This window comes from Monodelphis domestica, chromosome 1 (genome assembly GCF_027887165.1).
Source record: "Monodelphis domestica isolate mMonDom1 chromosome 1, mMonDom1.pri, whole genome shotgun sequence".
NCBI lineage: Eukaryota > Metazoa > Chordata > Mammalia > Didelphimorphia > Didelphidae > Monodelphis > Monodelphis domestica.
This window is the reverse complement of record NC_077227.1, coordinates 87,914,284-87,938,362: the sequence shown is the minus strand read 5'-3', so window position 1 is coordinate 87,938,362 and position 24,079 is coordinate 87,914,284. Positions and strand designations below refer to the sequence as shown.

The 24,079-nt window shown below is 33.5% G+C and overlaps 1 protein-coding gene across 2 annotated transcripts in view; it reads right to left on the bottom strand.

The window, feature by feature from the left end:
* The window catches only part of CPXM2 (carboxypeptidase X, M14 family member 2), a 294,314-nt gene that overhangs the window by 75,797 nt on the left and 194,438 nt on the right, over positions 1–24,079 (bottom strand). For both annotated transcript variants that reach the window (XM_007478849.3, XM_001376113.3), the window contains exons 7-9: positions 20,617–20,705; positions 4,197–4,320; positions 1,731–1,927 (exon numbers count right to left, since the gene is read on the bottom strand). In XM_007478849.3, the coding sequence (XP_007478911.1) occupies positions 1,731–1,927; positions 4,197–4,320; positions 20,617–20,705 (410 nt within the window). The remainder of the gene's footprint in view (positions 1–1,730; positions 1,928–4,196; positions 4,321–20,616; positions 20,706–24,079) is intronic.

Below are 24,079 nucleotides of genomic sequence, written 5' to 3'. Positions count from 1 at the left end.
ATTTGACCTTTAGTACTACTCTTGGAGGTGGGCACTTTCATTATTCCCATTTTGCATATGAGGAAACTGAGGTTGAAATAGGCTAAGTGACGTATGTGGGGTCATGCAGTTAGTAAGTGTCGGAGGCAGGATTTTAACTCAGGTCTTCCTGGCTTCAAGCTCAGAGATCTCTCCACTAAGCTACTCAGATGCCTATACATAGGCTTCTAGAGTTACTATGGCCAATATATCCATCATACTGTGGCTAGTCTAATGATAAGCCTTTTTTAATTTTAATAATAATAATAACTAGTATTTATAGAGTACTCTAAAGTCTACAAAGCACTTTATATAACTCATTGTTGGGCTGAGGTGTCAAACAGTTGGTGGTCTGCATTACTCCCCATGACTGCCTGATCCATATCAATATATAATTGGGGAACATTAAACAAAATAAATAAAAATACGAAAGAGCACAGATAATGTTAATTTGTTTTCTAAGTCAATATTGAGCCCAAAGTGATCTTTCTGTCTGCCTTGGGAGCCTTGTGTCTATTTAACACCATTAATGTCATACATCACTGGCCATACTTGGAGACTCTCCAGGTTAGAAGGAACTGTCAGAGACATCATACTGTTCATATAGTGAGATCTCTTGGTTTCCCCATGAGATGTGGCTTTGGAGAATTTTATTGGAAATCCTTGAGAAGGAAGGCTATTCTATTCTCACTGAAAAATAATCAGGAAAGTAGCTAAGAAGTAGAAGCTAGAGAAACTATCACGACATCCTAATTTTAGTGGGAACAGGGTACCTCACTAACTTTATCTATGGTATCAAAGGAAAGGGAAGCTTTAACCCTAACCCCAACAATATGAGCAAATTCACAAAGTCAGAGATGTTCATGCTTTGTACACAAAGTAGTAAGGCGATTCCTTTGGAATGAAAAGAGAGTTTTGAAAGAGGAAGAAAATTCTGGGATGATAGTCCATGGGGGTTTGGGGATGGAGCTATGATATGAACAAAGAGAGAAAAGCAAAAGCAAAGATTTTTTTTTTTGGTTTGGTAAATTGTTTATATTTTTCAAATAAATAGAGTCAGAACAGAAGAATGGCTTAAGAGAGCTAATTAGCAGAGTAGTAGAACATAAAGATTGAAAGGTAGTTGGATTATGAAGGTCCATGAATGCCAAAATAAGAGGCTTAGATTTAGTTCTATAAGCAATGGGAAGTCATTTGTTTTGTTTTGTTTTGAACACAGTAGTGACGTAGTGAAAGCACATTTTAGGAAGATTTAATTGAAGGGTGATATTTAAAGTAGATTAATACAAAGTCAGGCATATATACACTAGTGATACTTTGCCAAAATGCTAACTGCCACATTCATATAATTTCTCTCCCCAGCTTTAACAAATATGGAACATTAATTATCAGAAAATCTACAATAGAAAATCTGTTTTCATTAATACACATCAAAAGGAAAGTCTACAAATCAAAGCTGGCATTTTGACAGCTATATATTCACTTTCCTGAGTTGACTTTCTATCCATCTGTCTCCCTGGGTCATTGGAATTTTTCACTTCTGGGCTGTCCCTCTCATAAGCTCTTATGACTTTCCAAGTATGAATTTATCTGAGAGGAGGGGGATACATTTAAAAGGGGAAGTTTTGAATAATGTGGCATATCATTTAACTATACACTAATTCTTTCAGAAAAGATGAAGTTGAACTATGACAGGACGGAAATGACATTACCACTTCATAAGCCTTCTCATAACCGTCTGGATTGGCAGAAGGAAGAAGATGAATCCGGGTGTCTTCAATGAGTCGGACGATCCGTGTGTTCCCAGCCCTGTATTCTTGGCACAGAAACTGCATCAACAAAAGCATGAGCTCTCGTCCAAGCACCTCATTCCCATGTGCCCCTGCTATATAGCGGAATTCTGGTTCACCTTTACTCAAAGGAAAAGAAAACATAAATAAAAATAGAAATATGGGCTACAAGAAATAAAGTTTATATTGATGTTAGAATGACAAATCTCTAAAAAATATCACCTTGTGTATAATTTCCTCTCACACATATTTAATGAAATTGTGAGGAAAAGAAGAAATAATAATAATGAGGAAGATAAAAAATAACAAAACTGACACTTACATAGCACTTGAAATACATTATATATATATTATACAATAATCTTTTAGCACCTCCAATATTATGGCTGACATTCATATATGGTTTTAACGTACTTTTTTCCTATAAATGATCCTCACAACAGCTCTGGGAAAAAATGTCACCTGAATATTGTGATTCACAGTTTGTATATAAAAAAAAAAGATAAGGCTAAGAAGGATAAAGTGAATTGTCCCATGTCATGCAGCTATTACAAAACTAAGGTCTCAAATCAAGGTCTTCTAAACCCAGATGCTATGTTCTTTCCATTGAACCAAGGCATCTTGACTAGGAACTAAAAGAGTTGATTCTAGGAAAGTTACTGATACTCTCTGGGATACAGATTCCTAATGTTTAAATGCTATTCATTTTGGGTGCCATTTGTAAAACCAGCATTTGGTGGGGAGGAAGCTAAGCCCTGAATATAATGCTTGGGGTACTTCTTCTTCCCATAAAGGGATAATAGTCCAGAGTACAGCTTGAACCTAAATAGTGTTTCTCATAGGCTTAACAATATTTAGGAAGGACAGACATACTTCTGGTCCAATACCCTTTCTCTGAAAAAATCAAAGTAGCCAGCCTCTGATGCCAAATCCATGCACCATTCCTAGAAGAAATCAGAGGTTCCCTTGGAGAAGAGTGAGTGCATGAATTTATACTAATACTTCTCCCATGTATTTCCACTTTAAGGCTCCAAACCAATATAGAATGTAAAATATCTGTGCCCTTAAGTGCAGTTTTCAGTGAGTTGCCCAAAAATTGGTCACCTAGAAGCTAACCCAATGGTAATGAGCCTCCATGAACTTGATTGGGTTGGGTCTCCAGGGTGATTAATAATCCCTATCCCTAAGCCTTTCTAGCTCAGAAAGGCTCTTCCAGGACTTATCCTCTCCTGGCACAGTCTTTAAGAAGCAAGGGTCATGGCCATGTCCTAATGGCAAAGAAGAACAAGACTTTATCTAGAAATACATATTTCTATTAGGTTATGAATATATTCATAAAATATGAATATATTCATAAAGTATATTTTAGATGTGAAAAATTTTAACCTGGACATGAGTTCAATTTGGATGCTTAAGCAACATGGTTAAGGAATGGAATTCTAGTAAGATCATGTGTTCTTATCATTTTTTTGTATTATGGACCTGTTTGGTAATCTTGTGAAGTCTATGGGCCCCTTTTAAGGATAATATATTTAAATACATAAAATAAAATTAACAGGATTGTAAAGGAAGTTAAAGATTAATTAAAATAAAGATGGAATTTACAACCTTGTGTTCATTGAAAGTAAGGGAACCACATAAATCTTGTCCTTATAATAATTAATTATTTTGAAGCCACTTTTCAAGGAAAAAAGAAAATCTTACACAGAGCACAGATTTATTCTGTCAAAATAGAAGACGGATTTGAATAAGACCTCAGGTTAAATTTCTTGTTTGCCATTTATTTAACTATATGATCTTGTGCAAGTCACAAATTCCCTGGATTTCACTGTTTCAATCCATAAAATGAGAAAATTGGATCTTGGATTCTTCCATATCTAGATCTATGTTCCTATACAATCATCTTCAAATCAATTAATCTCTCTCTGTTTCAATTTCTTCATAACAAAAGAATGACAATAATCGTTTTTCTATTTGTCTATCAGGATTTTATAAGCTGCAAAGTATATTATAAAAATCCTATTTTATATCGTCATTTTCATTCTTGCCATTATGCTTCATCCTAACAACAGAAAAAAAATGGAATAGTTCATCCTTGAAAGTTAAAAAGAATTCCATCTGATATAAATGTGACCTTAAAATTATTTTGAGAATATGTATAGAAATATCATGTGACCTTTTGAATTTGCATCTCAACTTGCCAAATTGACATTGGAGCACTCCTTGCTGTGAAAAAGATTCATGACATGGATAAATTCATTCTGTGAACCTATTCATGGTCAAAAATTATTTTTTGCAAGTGTCAAGTGACTGTTTAAAGTCACTTCTGTCATCTGAAGTTGTATGTATAAAAGCTATATATATTTAATAAAACCATATAATTCTAACCAACTTCGTGTTCTCCTGGGTTGTCAGAGATTTCCACAGCATATAACTTTAGTCCTTGGTGACTTTTGCCAATATTGTAAATCCTTGTGATGTTTGGACACATTTCATTCACAATCTTCATCAACTGAAAGAGAAAATAAAGAAAGAAACAAACAAAAAACATTTTGACTACCCTGTCATTAAAGGCATTTTCAAGGAATAGCCCTCAGGATGGCAAGAAACATGGTGTCTCATTTTCTTTACACAATATCACAACAGTATTTTAACTTACTAATTTTAAGGAAGAGGAAATCTAACACCAAAGAAGAGAGATGATTTGCCCAAGATCATACGGGAAGTTAATGGCAGGGCTGCCATTGGAATCTGAATGTTAAATGGAAGCTAAAATTAGGCAAAAATGTTTTGTTGACAATGAATTGATGCCACAAAGATGATGGTGGTGGTGGTGAATTACTTAAAATTCAGAGAATTACAACATATTCTTTCCTGGGGGGAAATGCTTTATCTAAAATAAAGCTTCTATTTTATGCTTGTTTTTTTAGAAATACATTCAATCTGCTTATTATATCTGAATCAAAACCTTCAGGGTTATAAGTTTAAAAAGCATGCTCTGGGGTCACACATCTGTCCAAGAAAACAAATGAGGAATGAAAATAAAAGTATTTCTTAAATATTTTAAACAATTCTCTTCCCCTCAATATTCCCTCTCTGATTCTTAAAGGCCTTTGTGTTACTGGGTCTGTGTTTTTTCAAAGTTAAATTACAATTCAATAATATTACTAGTACAGTCTCATATGAATATGAAAAGCTTTAAAGGTTAATATGCTAACTTTAAGAGCTTGCTGAAGCCTGTACATAATTAATTTTGAAAGCAGCGAGAAAAAAAAAAGAACTCCTTCCCTTTTACTTCATTATTTTAGCTCTGGGGTGAAAGTTTCCAGATGCTTTGGGGTTGAACCAGCATGGTGAGGTACCACGAAAGGCAGTATGAAGCAGAAAAAAGAGAAATGAACTTGAAGCCTAAGGAATCTTGCCTCTGAAATGTACCATATGTGACCTTGGGCAAGTTTCCAGCAGAGGTATGTGTGCACAAAGGTCAAGTTGCCTCCTTTACTTGCTAAAGAGAGTCGGTTCTTACCAGTCATAGAAGTCTTCAAATATAAAAGGAAAATGCTTTTTGAAAGAAGTTTTTCAAAGAGGATAAAAAAATAAAAGATGAAATATAATCAGCAGAGTATGGAGTCTTCCAGTTATAGAACAGTCATCTTGACTCTGATTTCTCACCAAAAAATTCAGAACATGATTATCAGAGGAATTGTTTATAAGAAAAGGTAAATGAGGATTGATCCCAGTAAAAGCCAGCATAACTTCATTAAATGCAGGGGATGCTTGTCTATTTTTATTTCCTTTCTGATAGAATAGCTTAACTGATAAATAAGGCGATTGTTTTTGGCACCCTTGACTGTAGCAAAGCAATTTAACAAAGTCTCTGACAATTTCTTTGAGAATAAGTAGGAGTGACATGTGCCAGATGAAGAGGCAACTGGATGAATTAGACTAGTTAAATAAATAAAGGTCAATAATTGATGTCAATTTGAGGTCAATAAGTCAATAAGCATTTATAAAATACCTACTGTGTGCCAGATACTATGCTAAGCCCAGAATATGGTAAGCAAGATAAAAAAAAACCCAGCACTTGCTCTCAAGAAGCTCATAGCCTAATGAGTGAGAAATATGCAGACAACTATTTAATTTACACATACACACACACACACACACACACACACACCAAGGGAGTCTCAAGAGAAAGGCACTAAGATAAGGAAGAATTAGAAAGAGTTTTTGAAGAAGGTAGAACTTCAGCTGAGGTCTAGAATGCAGTATACCAGGCATTTGTACTTGGCCATAGGCAGTTTGGCATTTTACTCATAACTTGAATGATAGCATGTTTATAAAAATCTGCCACTGATACAAATCTAGGAGGAAAAGAGAATATGTTGGATGAAAAAGTTGGGATCCAAAAATGTCACACCAGGAACAATGGGCCAAATCTAATAAGTTTAACTTTGATGGGAATAAATGTAAAATTCTATACTTAGATTAAAAATACTGCAAAAGAATAGATAGATAAAAATAGCTTCTGTGAGGGGGGGAGGTTGGAAATTTGAGGATTGGGGGGGGCTACAAGTTCAAAATGAGTCAGTTGTATGACATAGATATCACAAAAAAGCTAATGTGATCTTGGAATACATTAAGTGAAATACAAGATCCAAAGCACAAAAGACAATAGTCTCTCTGAACTTGTACCCTGGACAGATCATTTCTGGAGTAAGGTATGAGGCACAGAAAAGCTGTAGGATAACAAGAAAGGAAAAAAAAAGACTTCATTTTAATAATCCACCTACCTTAACCTAGCTGTGATTCCTTGAACTGCATCTCCTGTTGTCATACCTTTGCAATGATTGTCACCCAGACACATGATGCTCTATCCCCTCACTGTCATCTCTCACTTTTCTTGGCATTTTTTACTTCCTTCAAGATCAGCTCAAAGCCCACATTCCATTACCCTCCAAAGTTGCCAATATCTCCACCCTTCAAATGTCTGTCTCTCTCTCTCTCTCTCTCTCTCTCTCTCTCTCTCTCTCTCTCTCTCTCTCTCTCTCTCTCTCTCTTTCTTTTTTCCTTCCTTCCTTCCTTCCTTCCTTCCTTCCTTCCTTCCTTCCTTCCTTCCTTCCTTCCTTCCTTCCTTCCTTCCTTCCTTCCTTCCTTCCTTCCTTCCTTCCTTCCTTCCTTCCTTCCTTCCTTCCTTCCTTCCTTCCTCTCTCTCTCTTTCTTTCTTTCTCCTTTCCTTCCCATCTATCTATCTATCTATCTATCTATCTATCTATCTATCTATCTATATATCTTATAATTTATATGTTGTCTCTCACATTAAAAAGCTCCTTGAGGACCAGGTATAAACTTTTACCTTTCTTTTATTCCCAAGGTTTAGTACTGAGCCTTCCAAAAATAAGCACATAAATACTTGGTGATTCACTAGCGAGTGGACTAGAGACCATGCCACAAGCTGACTGGCTATAGGAATTGAGTTTTTTTTGCTCCTGAGAAGATATTTGGAGACTAATCAAGTCGAAAATGAATTGGACTTGTCATGCTTGGTTCCAGGGAAAGCACAATTAGAAGTAATATGTAGAAACTACCAAGGAACATATATGGGCTGATATAAAGGGAAAAAATTCTAATTACAGCTGTTCAAAATTGTTATTTAGTTTGCATAGAAAGAAGGAATTTCTATTAATGGGAGATTTTATACTAGAGGCTAACAATTTCTGGATGTTTCTAAGGAGATCATTGTCCTGGGGACAAGTATGTCTAGATGACAGCAGAAGACCCTTTTATCTTTTATATTCCGAGACTAAGTAAGGTTTCGTGATCTCCCTCATTTTCAGTTTCTACATCTATAAAATTAACTTGGACTAAGAGTGGAAAAGACATATGATTTGAATATAGATCTTTATCTGCTTTCTTTTCTCCTTTTCCATTCATCATATCATTACTTCATTCCAAATTATTTTAGTTAACATTCATTAGGGCAATAGCAGAGAGAACATTCACAAGAATACATGCTTGCATTTGCAGTTAATAATCTGCTACCATTTTTATGGCTTTCCAATGAAGTCTGAAATACTTTGAGAGATGTTAACTAAATATCACTTAGAAAGACTAGACCCCTTGAGATAGCTCAAAGAAGAGTGGAATGGTTTTGAATATTTCTACTCATTTTCATAAAATTTAAGTGAAAAAAGAATGGATGATTTCAAATTCCCTTGAGCAACTTTCTTAAGAGGTAGATCTGCATTTCAAATCATTCCTCCAAAGATCCTTCGAAATTCTAACTTTGTTTCTATTTACAAGTACAATTAAAATTTGTTAGAGTCAGTCACTAAACCTTTAAATATTGTAGGCATTCTGCTAAGTGGTAGGCATATAAGGGAGAGAAAAAAGAGAGAGGGAAACAGAGATAGAGAAAGAGAGAGAGAGAGAGAGAGAGAGAGAGAGAGAGAAAGATATGGATATTTACATATATAGTAAGTATATTTAATTCAAATCTCATATTGAGAGCTATATCTTAATATATTTATATATTTTCATGGGTTAGAATGGTCTAGGAATTTGTCATCTGATGGACAGCCTTCTAGGATTGAGATTACAATGAGCCTTATCTAGGCTATTTCTCAATGAACATATATAATCCTTTGATTTAACTAATACTTAAGAGTCTTTCAAGTTGGGTAGGATAAATGAAATCAATATTTATCTAAAAATAAATATCTCTATATAAACATATTATAGGTATACTTGTACACAATTGTAACTATATGAATGTATTGCTAGATCACAATTGAAAATGTGTACAATTAAAGCTGTACTCTGCAATTAAACTTTTATGAAACCAGCATCATCTCTATGCCACATGGAAGCATTCTAGCATTACATGGATGACATGGATACATCATTTGTAGAATAAAAAGTTATGCTTCAATAAAAGAAAGGGAAAAATACATCTTTAGGATATCAGTTCAGGAAGGTGTCTTAATAGTAATGTCTATTTCATACATGGTTCAACCATTCTATAAAAATATAGAAGAATTATAATTTATATTCTTGAATTTAGTGCTGTATGAATGAGTCCCTGACACTCATGTTGTTGGCCAAAGACATCCTACCTAATTAGAGTAAATCTTTCAGTCATATCAGTTTTTCAAAGCACAGATGCCTCATAAAATTCTCATTCAACTATTGTGCTAAAAGGAATAATAAAGTAGAGAAGTTCCATGGAGACTGGAACAACCTCCAGGAAGTGATGCAGAGCGAGAGGAGCAGGACCAGGAGAACATTGTACACAGAGACTAATACACTGTGGTATAATCGAATGTAATGGACTTCTCCATTAGTGGTGGTGTAATGTCCCTGAACAACTTGCAGGGATCCAGGAGAAAAAAACACCATTCATAAGGAAAGGATAAACTATGGGAGTGGAAACACTGAGAAAAAGCAACTGCCTGAACACAGAGGTTGAGGGGACATGACAGAGGATAGACTCTAAATGAACACTCTAATGTAAATACTATCAACAAAGCAATGGGTTCAAATCAAGAAAACATCTAATGCCCAGTGGACTTACGCGTCGGCTATGGGGGGTGGGGGGGAGGAAAAGAAAATGATCTATGTCTTTAACGAATAATGCTTGGAAATGATCAAATAAAATATATTTAAAAAAAATTCTCATTCAAATACTTGATCTAAGAATTAGATTTTCAGTTCCCCGAAAACCCAATGCTCATATGTATTGGTTTGGCTCAACTCTAACCTTGTTGCTTCTGTCTCCTAATGAATCTTTGCCCAAAGAATTAAAACTATCTGCCATGAAGCAGAAGCATCCTTAGAGACAAGTACCTGGATGTGCTCAAGGAAGGTAGTGATGTTCTTCATAAATGAGAAAAAAAAAGGATATGGGACTCATGGGACACTGTTTAGGTTTTTCTTTCACTCAGAGCTTTGGTAAGGCATTTTTATATGGATTTGTATGATCTTCAGCAAAGTGTTTCAATTATTTGGGTCTTGGTGTCCTCATTTATAAAGTGATGGAATTGAGCTGAATTATTTTGAAAGTCCTTTCCAATTCTATAATTACATGATGCATTCAGCATATCTTACCCTCCCTAGCAATCAATGGTACAAGGTCACCAAGTGGACTGAAAGCTAAAATATATGATCATGAAACAGTAGGTTGACTGGGTCCCTGAGTAATCAAAGTTTTGGTTTTGGTCTCATTAGCACCATTACATAACCAATTAAGATAAGCCTGTATAAAGGAATATCAATTTACAAATGAAAGTAAAATGTAGTTTTAAAAATATTCATGATAAAGTTCTTGAAGGTTTGTGGTTTAACAAAAAAAGATGAATCACTTTTTATATTTTCTGAGATTTTTAACTGGTTATAATTTGGGACCAGTGCTGAAATCCATGCATAATCCAAAATGCAGCACTAAACACTCGTGTTCCTATGAATAAGGAATACTTTTTATTCATTAAGAAGAGAAATGTGTCATAATTGGAATTCAAAAGGGATGCAATATTACCACAACCAAGTTTATGGAAGTACATGTTTTGCTGGGAAGGAGGCATTTGGTAACTGACAGGGAAACAATTTGATGATTTTTAAAAAGAATCTTTAAATTGTCTGCATTTTGGGGAACAGCCTGTATATAAAATAGACACTGAATTGAGAATAATAGCCTTGAACAGTATTAAATTTATCAAGATATCTATAAATAACTATATTATACATTCCCTATTGACTAAAAATCTGTGGTATTACTTCTGGCTAACACAAAAGTTTAGAAAAATTATTCAAGAAAATGATGTAGATGATTACAATAATGAAAAATATTAAAGGTATCAGATATACTAGACAAATTTAACATGATAAGAGAATGTAACTATGGAAAGTACAATCTTGTTCAAGCTCCAGTTCCTAAGGGGGGAAAAAAGCATAAAAAGAGGGGAAGCAACTACTGAAAATTACTCCTATAAGAAAAAAATAGAAACTAGGAAATAATTTTAGAGCCTAATTTTAACATGTAATAAGTCCTAAATAATATTATCATTTAGTCAAATATTTCCCTAAGTTTTATTTTATTTAAAATGTGAGATTTTTTCTCATCTTCCCCATATTTCATCATTCTGTGTAACTCTGAGAAAATCATTCAACCTCAGCGCATCTAGGGCAACTCCCTGGAATTTATGTTATAACAAGGGGAGGGGAGGACCTACATTGGTGAAGAGAATCCCTATATTGATATATAATGGATTCTTCATACATTTTGTATGCATGTATATATGTAAATGCTTATGGGCACCCATAGATGTACATTTATATATTTTATATGTTAGCACACACACATATATATATATATATATTTTATATATATTGAAACCCCATCTTATTATTTATCCCTTGCCTCTTGGCTAGGTTTCAGACTGTTTCCATCTCCATTGATCTTTACCCAATATCTTAAAGTTACAGGATTTTCTCTAGTGAGTATATTATTATATATTAGCATATATAGCATATATTAATATATGCTATTACTTATAATATATCTTCATATATTTTGCAACTTATTTTGCCTAAAGGAAAATATATCACTGAATATGTACCAAACCAAATATGTTTTTTAAACTGCTATGTTACATTGACATGTATGTTAAATATGTTTATGTTATGTTACATTGATAATTAAGATCTCAATGATTTCTTAAGTCATAGGGAGTACTGGCATGAATTACATTAGAAATATCTCTTTATATGGGAATCACTCCACATAAAATACTCTTCTAAAATATTAGACTAGGACAATGTTTTGTGAAAATTATATTTTATTCTGAAGCAACAGATTTTTCATTAATACCTCTCATATCTTAGTGCTGGGAGGTCTTTTTGATCATAAGATGATAAGAACAGAAACTTTTCTCAAAGTTGCTCTTTTTTGACAAGGCCACATAATCTAGATTGGACATAAAATAATGTGAAAAACCTGAAAGCCTGACTCTGGCTAACCCTCAGTTCTATAAACACAGAGCCCAGAAACATGGTAGTCTCCATAAGGTGAGCATAGGTATTACTTAGTTTGCATTTTTCACTGAACACATAATTGTTTCATGTACAAGGTTAAGATACTTTGTCCATGGAGTAGTGGAAAACTTACAAAGATGTAGAGCCTGTCACTGTGATTTTTGAGAGATTGTCGTGGATTTAATTGATCTGTTATGATGATAATATGCAAAGTATATTTAAGAAGCTACAGATTTAAATGTAAAGACAAGCTGGACACAACAGAGAACACTGTCAATGAAGGAATGATAAAAGCTGAGATATTCAGTTTCTAGGAGATAACATCGAAGAGGGAGTCAGTAGTGATAGCCTCGGCTACAAATGCCTAAAGTTAAAGGTGATGAGGGAGGGGAATTAGAGGTCCCAAGGAGAGGGTGGCAGATCTGATTTCACATTTATCACTAAGTCTTGGAAGAATAAAACTTGCAATTGGGAGATGGCTCTGGATGAGTATAATAAATTAATCAAAAGAAACAGGATGGTTAAAAGAGGTGACTAAATTAACACTTTATATTAAGAAGGTATACTCATCAGAGAAAATCGTGTAACTTTAAGATGCTGGGAGATAATGAATGCAGCTAGAAACAGTCTGAAACCTGGCTAAGAGGCAAGGCATGATAATAAGATGAAGTTTCAATTACCAAACATTTGCTAGTGCTCTCTTATGGCAAAAGAAGAGCAGCTAATAACTTCTTGACTTATCAGAGTGTAAATGTCATCCTTCAAAAGGTAGATGAATAACAAGGGGAAAGTTTATATTGCATCTGTTCTTCACTTAAATGGAAAAACTGGTTGCTAGAGCTGAAATAATGAAAATGGTATGATTAGAAGCAGCTCAGTGGTGCAGTGGGTAAGAGCAAAGGACATGAAGTCAAGGACCTGAGCTTAAATTCTACTTCAGATACTTATTAATGGAGTGACACTGAGCAAGTTATTTTCTTTCTCTCTCCCAACTCTCTCTCTCTCTCTCTGTGTTTTCTCCTCTGGAAAAATAGGAATAATGATACTTTTATTTTATAATTATTTATAATCATTTTATTATTTGTTATTTTTATTATATGTAACATATAATAATTATTAAAGTTATAATAGTGCTTTAGTATAACTATTATATAACATATTAATGCTATGACAATACTATCAGATCTAATGAAATATTAAATAATACATAAAATACATTATTACTATATGATATAATTCTATAATATAGATTAACATATTATATAACTATATGTAGCATGGATACATATATACACATCTGTGTATATATACATATCATTATAAAATGTAGCTAACCTAATAGTTTTATTCTTATTGTTGTTATTATCATTAATATTAAAGGGAAAAGGACTACAATCTCCTAGAAACTGTGACAGAAAAGAAATCTAAATATAGCCTAACATTCCCCAAATATTTGGCGAGGACATAATCAGCAGGAAGGATGAGAGGGACCCATAGACCAAAAAATCTATGGGAAGGTAGAGTCAAGATGTTAGAGAAGATATATAGACCCACCTAATCTTTACCAAATTACCCTCCAAATTTCTAGAATATAAAGCTCCAAAATGAATTCTGGAGCAGTATAACCCACAAAAATATGGAGTGAAACAATTTTTCAGCCTTAAAATTAGAAGGCTAGCATGAAAGATCTATTACATCTAGATGGAACTGGAGTGTAAAGCAAGCAGCCAGGATTCTGTAGCATTGGGAAGAGCTAAATTAACAGCAAACCTTCCTGAGCTCTTAGCCACAGAGGGTAAGGGAGGGGTTGGACAAGTGCTCAGAAGGAGATTACAGAAATCTTTTTGCTTGCTCTGGGTACAAGAACCCTTGTCACATTGCCCATATGCAGAACTAGGTAGTGGTTCAGGAACATAGTCTCAGGGTGAGAAGGGACACAAGTACACAACAGTACTTGTAGCCATAGGGGATTAGGGGACCCTGGTCAAAGTTCTAAGGATGAAAATAGTGTGTGTGGCTGCTCACATACCAGAGCACAGACTGGGAGAGTATTAAAAACACCTCTCCTTAGATCTTAATACATTGGAAGAACTATAAATCTATAGATTCCCTAGAACTATCACTGAAGGTAATGAGTGGCACAAAGTATCTGGAATGTAGAACAGTGCTACCTTCACAAAAGTTAAAGAACTCAAATTAAACAATTTTTTGTTAAAATTAAAGAAAAAGGCTAGAAAACGAGCAACCAACAAAAATGAAACTTGATATAGAAAGTTATTTGATTCCAGGGAAAATAAAAACACGAATTCAGAAGACAATGGCAATATTGCTATATTCAAAGTCTGCCCCCCAAATGTGATTTAGTCTCAAGTCTAAAAGGAATTAATGGAGGAGCTAAAAAGGATTTAAAGAACAAATTAGAGAGATGGAATAAAAATTGGGAAAAAGAAAGAAGAGTGAAAAATGAAAATCATGATAAAAAGAATAAGGAGCTTGGTAAAGAAGGAACCAAAATACTGAAGAAAATAATACCTTAGAAAACAGAATAGGTCAATTGATAAAAGAGACACAAACATCCAATGAAGAGAACAATTTCTTAAAAATACAAACAGAAAAAAACATACAAAAATTCACTAAAGAGAATAATTCCTTAAAAAGCAGAATTGGCCATATGAAAAAAGAGATACAAAAATTCACTGAGAAAAGAACTCTTCAAAAAATAGACTTCATCAAAAGGAAAAGTTGTTACAAGACCCCATTCAAGAAAATCATGCCTTGAAAGTTATAGTTTGGCAAAGAGAAGTTAATGAATCCATGAGATAGCATGAAAGTCAAAAGAGTGAAAACATAGAAGACATTTTGAACTATCTCATTAGAAAAAATAACTGACCTGGAAAATAAATCCAGTAGAGATAATCTAAGAATTATTGGACTAAGAGCTTAACTATCATATTTCAATAAATTATCAAGGAAAATTTCTCTGATATTCTAGAAACAAAGTATAAAATAGAAATTGAAATCTACTGATCTCCTCCTGAAAGAAGTCCCCAAAGGATAACTTCCAGGGATATTATAGTCAAATTCCAGAACTTTCAGGTCACTGAGAAATATTGCAAGCAGTCAAAGAGAAACAATTCAAATATCAAGGAGCCACAATTAGGGTAACATAAGATGTAGCAGCTTCTACATTAAAGGGTCAGAGGGCCTAGTATATGATATTCCAAAGGGCAAAGGATCAAGGACTTCAACTAAGAATTAATCACTTACCCAGTAAAACAGTATAATCCTTCAGGGGGAAAATAGGTATTCAACAAAATAGAAGACTTTCAAACATTCTGGATGAAAATGAAAGAGATGAATGGAAAATTTGACTCTCAAATACAATATTTAAGGGAAGCATAAAAGGATAAATAGGAAAGAGAAATCAAAAGACATTCAATAAGGTTAAACTGTATGCATACCAATTGGGGGATGACTCTTGTAACTCTTAAGAACTTCATATTATCAGGGCAGTTGTAAGTAGTCTGCATAGACAGAGGACAAAGATATGAGTGTAATATGATGGGATGATATAAAAAATAAAATTGAGGAATGAGAAAGGAATGCATTGAGAAAAGGAGGAAGGGTAAAACAATGAGATAAATTATCTCACATAAAAGAGGCATGAAAGAGATTTTACAGTGGAGAGGAAGATAGATAAGGTGGGGAGGGGAGCACTTAGAACTTACACTCATTGAAATTGCCTCTATGTGAGAAGAACACATATAATAATTTGGGTATAGAAATCTGTCTTACTCTAGAAGATAGTAGGAGGGGAAGAGAGAAGGGAGAGTCGCTGATAGAAAAGAGTGCAAATTGAGGGTTGTGGTGGTCAGAATCTAAATACTTTTGAGGATGGACAGAATAAAAAAAGAAAGAAAAGGATACACTGGAAAAGGGGAATAGGATAAAAGAAAAATACACAGTAATCTTAATGGTGAAAAAAATTTACAAGTCTCTCTAATAAAGCTTTATTTCTCAAAAATTTAGAGAAATGAATTGAATGTGTAAGAATAAAAGCCATTCCATGGTTTATATATGGTCAAATGATATATCCAAGCAGTTCTCAGACCAAGTAACTAAAAGCATCTATAGTCATGCAGAAATGCTTTTAAATCATTAATCAGAGAAATGGAAACTGAAACAATTCTGAGGTACCACTCCATATCTATCAGATTGAATTTATGACAGAAAAGGAAAATGACAAAACTTAGAGGGGATGTGGAAATTTGAGACAGTAATGCACTATTGGGGGAGTTGTGTACTTATTCAGCCATTCTAGAGAACAATTTGGATCTATGCCCAAAGGACTACAAAACAGTACATACCCTTTCACACAGCAATACCATTACCAGGATTGTATTCCAAAGATATAAAAATCAAAAAGGAGAAGGACCTATATGTACAAAAAATATCTAATGCAGGTCTTTTGTGGGGGCCAAGAATTCAAAAGTGACAGAATACTCATCAATTGGCAAATGACTGAGTAGATTATATAGCATATGATTATAATGTCACAATATTGTGTTCTAAGAAATGATTAGCTGGAGAAGCTCAGAAAACTTGAAAAGACTTACACAAATTGAAGCAAAGCAAAGTAAGCAGAACCAGGAAAACTTTGTACACAGCAGCACATAGCACAGTGACATTCACAACTGGGAGTAACTTAGCTCTTTCCAGTAATGTAATGATCCAAAACAATCCCAAAGGACTTGTGTTAAAAAATGCCATCTGCTTTCAGAAAGAACTGATGGAGTCTGAATCCAAACCAAATCAAACATTTTTGACATTCTTTCTTAATTTTGTTTTGGTTCATGCTTCTTTCCAGAAAAAGATTAATATGGAAAAATGTTTTACATGATTGCACATGTAGAATCTATATCAGATTAGTTACCCTTTCATGGGGGTTGGAGAGGGAAGAGAGGGAAGAGAGAGAATTTGAGACTCAACATTTTTAAATAATATAAACTATTTTTACATGTAATTGGGTAAAAATTAAACTAGATTAAAAATAAAAAGAGGCTATAATGATATTATCCCCTGAGAGATGAGAGACTCTTAAGAATTACATTCTGGGGATAGCTAGTTGGCTTAGTGGAAAGAGAGCTAAGCCTGGAGACATGATGTCCTAGATTCCAATCTGACCTCATATACTTCCTAGTTCTGTGACCCTGGGAAAGTCACTTAGCTCCACTTATCTAGGCTTCTGCCTTGGAACTAACAGTTACTTTCAATTTTATCAGAAGATATCGGTTTAGAAAATTAAATTCTGAAGATGCAAAGGGAAATCTTTCTGATAAGGGATAAAAAAATCAAATAAACCAGGAGTTATCTATATGAGGAGACTGATGGGGATGCACAGAGAAATCACAAGTCATAAAGAAATTTTAATAGATATGTACCAAAAAGGGCAGCATAGGTATTTAACAGAATAAATATAAGAATGTGGTGTGGCCTTATATACATAGTACCACAAAATCTAACTAATGCTCAGAATAAGGTAAGTCTGGTGAGGGAAGTTAAGGAAAGCAAAAAGTTTCTGGTGTGTGTGTGTGTGTGTGTGTGTGTGTGTGTGTGTGTGTGTGCATGCGTATGTGCGTGTGTGTGTTTTGCTTTGTCTTATAATTTTGTTTAGGGAAATAAGAGGCTCAAAGAAAGCATCAGAATCCAAGTTGGCATGTTTTCAGATTATCTCAACTGAAAAGAAAGAAAAGATGTCCAGTTCTTATGTTCTTTTTGCTTTCTTTGCACTGGAAATTAAAGAACAAAAAATGGCTAATCAGCATTTGCTATTCAAGATGAGTAAGGATATAACAATTGAGAACCTGCTTGTCCTTATTAAAGTCAAATCATCTGAAACAAAATAACTCTGTCTTTGGGATCTTGGTGTACATGACTGATGAGCCACCATCAGTGATATTTATGAAAAATCATGGGGAATGGGAAGGGTGCCACAGGAACAGAGAAGGAAATATGATGTCCTATTTTTTTCTAAAGGGAAGATAATAGAGTCTAAAACTCTAGTCCAGTATTTCATGCTATCTGGTGGTAAAGAAACTAGGTGATCATTCAATTGGATGGATTCCAAATTGGTTGAATGCATAGATTAGAAGAGGAATCATTGATGTTTCATTATTAGTTTAGAAGAAGAATCTCCAAGGAACTGGGTTTGGCACTGTGCTGGTTAACATTTTAATTGATGATTTAGATAAAGGCACAGATGGTCTGATCTTAAAATTTGGAGATGACACAAAATTGGAAGAGAAAATACATGGAATTACAAAGATCTTTACAGATCAGAGCACTGAATTCAATAAGATAAAACTCATTGAGTATAAATGTAGTATCTCATACTATGACTCAAAAAATAACCCAACAAAGTGTCATATTAAGAGAATAGTTTGTATATAAAAGATCTGAGGGTTGTAGTAAGTTCAAGGAATGTCAACAGTAAGAAAAGATAGACAAAAATGCTAATATAATTTTAGGCTGCATCAAGAGAGACTTAGCTACCAGATCTAAAGACTATATATAATTATATTCAACTTTGGAAACTCTAGCTTTAATAGGCTATAGGTAGGCAGGATAATATCCAGAAGGAAGGGTTGAAAAGCTGAGAAAAGGCCTTGAATTTATGTCACAAAAAAGGATGCTGAAGGAATTAAGAATGTTTATTGTGGAGACGAGAAAGGTTAGGGGAAAGTGATAACTCTCTAAGTATTTCAAATCTGTTGAAGAGATAGTAATTAGACTTGTGATTTCTGAAGATTCTTTGAGTTCTGACATGTTATGAGACAAAGAATTTTATTGCATCTTGAAACAATTCTGTTGGGTATTTTTAAATGAGAAAAGGAAATGTGAAACTACTTTTTAGGGATATTTTCAACTTGACCTATCTATATGCAATTAATTGTTTAATGTACTTAGATTTATTGTTCATGACATTAATTATGCCAATTGAGTTTATAATTGTCTAATCTTTGTGCTGGGAAAATAGGATATGAAATCTCTGGTGAACTAAATTTGTGACTCAGTACACAATTGCTCAATAAAATTGAAAGATGAGTCATGCAGCAGAAATACTCCGAAGATTTTGAGCACCAAAAATGATTCACATACTTCAAGTCCAAACAAATTATCTTGATTTCTGGAGAGCAAGACAGGAAGAAATATTTCTTTGGCTCATCCCACACCTATGTCTGTGAGGATATGAGTCTGGAAATTTTTTAGTCTCTGAAGGGAAATGAGATTGTTAAAGATAAGAATGGATTTGTTCATGGCATTGGGTTTGGGTCAAAGGCACAATCCAGATATCTTTGCAAATATGTCATACCGTCCTCTTCAATTTGGCTCCAGTGTTCCAACCTGAAGCACATTTCACATGTTTGACTCTATCTGGCTGGTCACTATATTCAACACAAACCTCAGTCCTCAAATACATGTAGCCTATACTATAAGTGATTGGGCTTAGTGAGTTCTTGCTCATGTCTGCTATTCTATGTGGGCACATATTTAATCTTTCTACTTAGAATCACAAAATTCTAGAATTAAAAGGCAAATTAAACATCACTTAATCCATATACTACCTTCCATTTACAATATATTTAAATGGTCCTCCAGATGTTATTTGAAGTCCATTTCTATTGCTAAGGTGGGTATCATGTTTCCTCTTAGTCTTTTATTTTCTCAGAAAAGGAACTTAACTTTTCTCAACTATAGTTGCCTTCTCTGTAAAATGGGGCTGATAGCACTTCCTAACTCATAGAGTTGTGGGAATTAAATGAAATAAAATGGAAAACTTTGCAAAACCTAAAATATCATATATATATATGTATATATATACTAAAATTATTTTTAGATTAAATATTTCTAGATTCTTAAAGCAATAATTATTTGACCAACATCCTGGTTATTTTTTAATCTATTTCAGCTTATGAATGTTCTTCTTAAGATGTGGAGGTCAGAACTGAATACTGTACCCTAGGTGTGAACTTAGTAGGACATAGTAGGTGGAATTATCTACTCCATTGTTCTGGACCCTAAACTTCCATATTAAAGCATGGTTAGCTTTTTGGGGATTCCAAACTATTTGGCTATTTTTAAACTACTTGAGGACAGGGACTCTGGCTATTCATTCTTTCATAGGTCTTTGGAGGTATATAATATCCTATAAAAATGTGTTAAATGCCTAGAATTACTGTCTTCTATAATCAGACCTAGAAAGTATTCTTCTCAGCAGAACTTCTTATGATTGGATCTTAGTATACTATAGGTTCCTAAAAGGAGAAGCAAGGGGGAGTACATATTCAGTTTCTATCTGAGGGAAAATTGGATTTAGCAGATTGACAAGGATGGTGTCACTTTTCAACTGACTTCTTTATGACTGATGGGATTATTTTTTACTTTTCCTCCAAATGTTAAGGATCAAGAAAGCACAACCTAAATGCCAAACTAGAACTTCACCAATGGGAAAAAAACTTCAGGTTGAAATTTTGAAAAATACTTTGAAAAATAACAAGGAGATAATGGAAAATGGCAAAATATCCAAAGAGACTACATCCTGAAGTCAACAACTTTTAAACAGTTTGCTATACAGAATTATGTATTTAGGAAAGTTGTTATATAGACCATTTAAAATATCATAGTGGTCTGAATCTTGACCAAAGGGACTTCTTAATTAAATTCATAATATTGTCCATTCACTTATTCCACAAATGAAATGAACTCCTTGTTGGCCTACCTGCCTCATTTCTTTGTAGTTGTGATGCTTAAAATCCAGGTCATCTGTAGTTGTCATTTCATTCCTTCTATGATAGTAGTTATTGGGATCTAAGAGAAAAATATAAATATAATTTTTAAATTAATTTGGATAAACATTGAGTGTTTTCTATGTGCCTAGCCCTGTAGTAGATGCTTTTGTGGTCCCCCCCCCCCCATACAAGCTTTTTCGTTCTGGCTGTTAAGAAGCTTAGAGTACAAATTAAGAGTTGATAGGGTAAAAAAAAATTCATCAATGTAAAAACATTAAAATAATACAGAAAGTTCTATTAATCCAAGGAGAGATCAGCAATAAAAATTCAGATATTGATAAAGAAGAAAAATTGGTGAATTAAGGAGGAAGGTATATTAAAACAGAAAACAAGTTTTTACGTATGGTACTTATTCAGCATGGAGAGTCAACCAACTGGAAAATCCTTCATTAGCAAGCTGACATCACCAGTGGCTTAAAGATGTTCGTTTTTTAAACAGACAAGTATTTTCATACTTTTAGATTTTGAGGTGTGGTTATGTTATGAGTAACAATTAAATTTTTTTCAGTTATTGTGTCAAAACTTGAAACACCATAGATCCTTCTAAATTGAATCTATAAATCAAAAGATTCAGTATAAATATCCCTGCAGAGAAAACAAACAAATAAAATACAAAACCTGGGCCCAGAAATGAACAGAAAGAAAGCAGGTTAGATTTAAGAAATTATTCAGTTCTACAATTCAAATGACAATCATTCCTAAACTAGTCTACTTATTCAATGCCATCCCATTTAAATTACCAAAAATATTTTATTGAGCTAAAAAAAGTAATAACACGATTCATGTGGAAGAACAAAAGATCAAGACTATCAAATGAATTAATGAAAAAATTAAAGTAAGAATTTCAAGCAGTATCAGATTTTTAAACTGTATGATAAAGTAGTAATCATTAAAACTATCTGGTACTGGCTATGAAATAGAAATTTAGATCGTGGAACACAACAGATATACAACAAAGAGTAATAAAAGATTATAGTAACTTTGTATTTGAAAAAATATATAGATCCAAGTTTTGGGGAAAAGAACTCACTACAGCTGCCATCATTCAAAATAAATCTATAAGTCTGAGAAGAATAAATTGATTGAGAAGCAAAGAAGTAACATAAAGTCTATGAGAAATTAATTATTGATTATTATCAAACATGCCACCTGAAAGTATACTAACATTTATGCAGTTTTTACTGAATGCCATAAAACCTTAGACTCAGTTCTGTATTCAAAGCCAGTAATGTACTGTAAATAGACCCAAGCATGGTGACAATGATAGTTTTTTGATGGAGAACTATTTTTTTATTTAAAATATATCACCAACATGATGATGTGAAGAAAAAAAATGATACAAAACAATACAACTGATATAAATTATCTCCATGGAGGGAATCCTATCTTATCCATGCTATCCTAATGAGTGTAATAGGGGAAACCAAAACAAATAAGTCATTTCAACTTAAAGTTGGCTAGAAAATCCATTGGTTTTTAGGAGATATAGCAGGAAAGCAGATAGGAAGGCATCTTCTTTAATATCATTTACACTGACAAAGGTATATATATTTCTGATGTTAAACTATTTTAAAATACTGTATATTTCAAATTTCAAAGTAGTTTATTTACAAAACATTTTACTTTTTTTTATTTCCTCCTTGTTACAGTTCCTGGTGGACTAAATATGATACTTGTTTTGCAAGTTAACATACTAATAAACAAAAGTCCAAGGTAGGCAATATTTATAAGTTTGCATAGCAAGTAAATGGCAAAAACATGTCTTCAAAATAATATTCTGTGATTCTACAAAACACTTTTCCCATTCAAAAAGGAAAGTAGGGGGTCACAAAGCAGTCACCATCACTTCCATTTACTAGTCATCTGCTTCATAACCTTGTATTCATGGCTGAAGATTTCACTTAGGCATATGACTATGATATTCAAATTGAACAAATTTTTGGTTATTTCAGAGGCATATAATCTTCAACGACTCACAGAAAGTACATAGTCTCATGCTAATGGGTTTTTTTGTTTACTTTTAAAAATCTTTTATCTGGGAACTTTTTTGTTTGTTTCTTTATTTTTCCTGAGGTAACTTTGTGAGTTACTATATGCAAATGCCCAAACCAGGAACAAAAAAAAGCAAACTTTCTAATTCTGAAAATGGCAACCGATTCATAGGAATGTGAAAAAAACATTTGAATATGCCCTTCACTCATTCATTTCAGATGGAAACTGAGGAGTCAAGCTAATGCAGGTCAAACTCTGAATTGTTTAGTAGTGATGTCAATTACAATTATTTCTAAGCTTCCAAATTATTTATAAAACATTCCTTATTCTGCCTCATTGAATAATTATTAGATGGGCTACATTGGTTACTCCTAATTTATCCTGCATATATCTTGTTTGCACAGTTATTTGTATATTGTTCCCACCATTAAATTGAATTCCTATAAGAGTAAAGATTGTCTTTTGTTTTTCTTTTTATTCCCAGTCTTTTGCACAGGCTACATAGTAGACATTTAATAAATTCTGGTTAATTAATAATACAGAATATTGTTTATATGTATGTAGTACTTTATACACATCAGGATGCCTTATTCTAAAATATATTTTATATCATTGATGCTAACTCAGCAACAATGTAATCCTATTTTAATTATAACTATTGAAATTTACCATGTGGGATGAAATTTCAGATTGTAAATTTGGATTACTATTTGAGATATTACTTTGATCCTTGTAAAAGTGTTTGTGTTGACATACCAATAGCTCTCTATGAAAAGGAGAATGCCAATAGCTACTTCAAAAGAATGCTTTCTAGGCCCTCATTTATGTGAAGTCACCTTCAGGCAGATGTAGATTTCTGGAAAGGCTAGGGTGGCCAATCCTATGGAAAGAGTAGTGGAACTCCCCTAATTCATTTCTTCTTTTTCTGCTTCTCCTCTTTGAGAATGAAGACCTCCCACATGTAACACTGTGGACCTGGTTGTTAAATCCATCAAATATGGTCAAGTTTTGACAAATTAATTGCCTATTTCAAAAAGATTTTGCCATTTTACACTAAATCAAACTGAATTAAAGGAGATTTGTATCTATATTCTTATGAGTCCTATGACTTTCAGACCCAAAATTGACAGAAGTTTAATGTTATTATAACAATGACTCATCTTTCCTCTTAATAGGAATCTCGCTGATAAAGTAGAAATATGGTTAACCTTCAGATATGTTGTGGAGGCAGAGAGGAACTTCTATATTTCATCTCTTGACAATAGTAACTCCATCTTTAAGCTATCCTCCATTTGAAAGTAAATGGGCAGTCACAATCTCTGGCTAGTATTTAAGTTTCTCCTCTATCCTACTTATCGTGTTTGGTCAGTCACAGGAGAAAACAGATCTATCTCTGTTCTG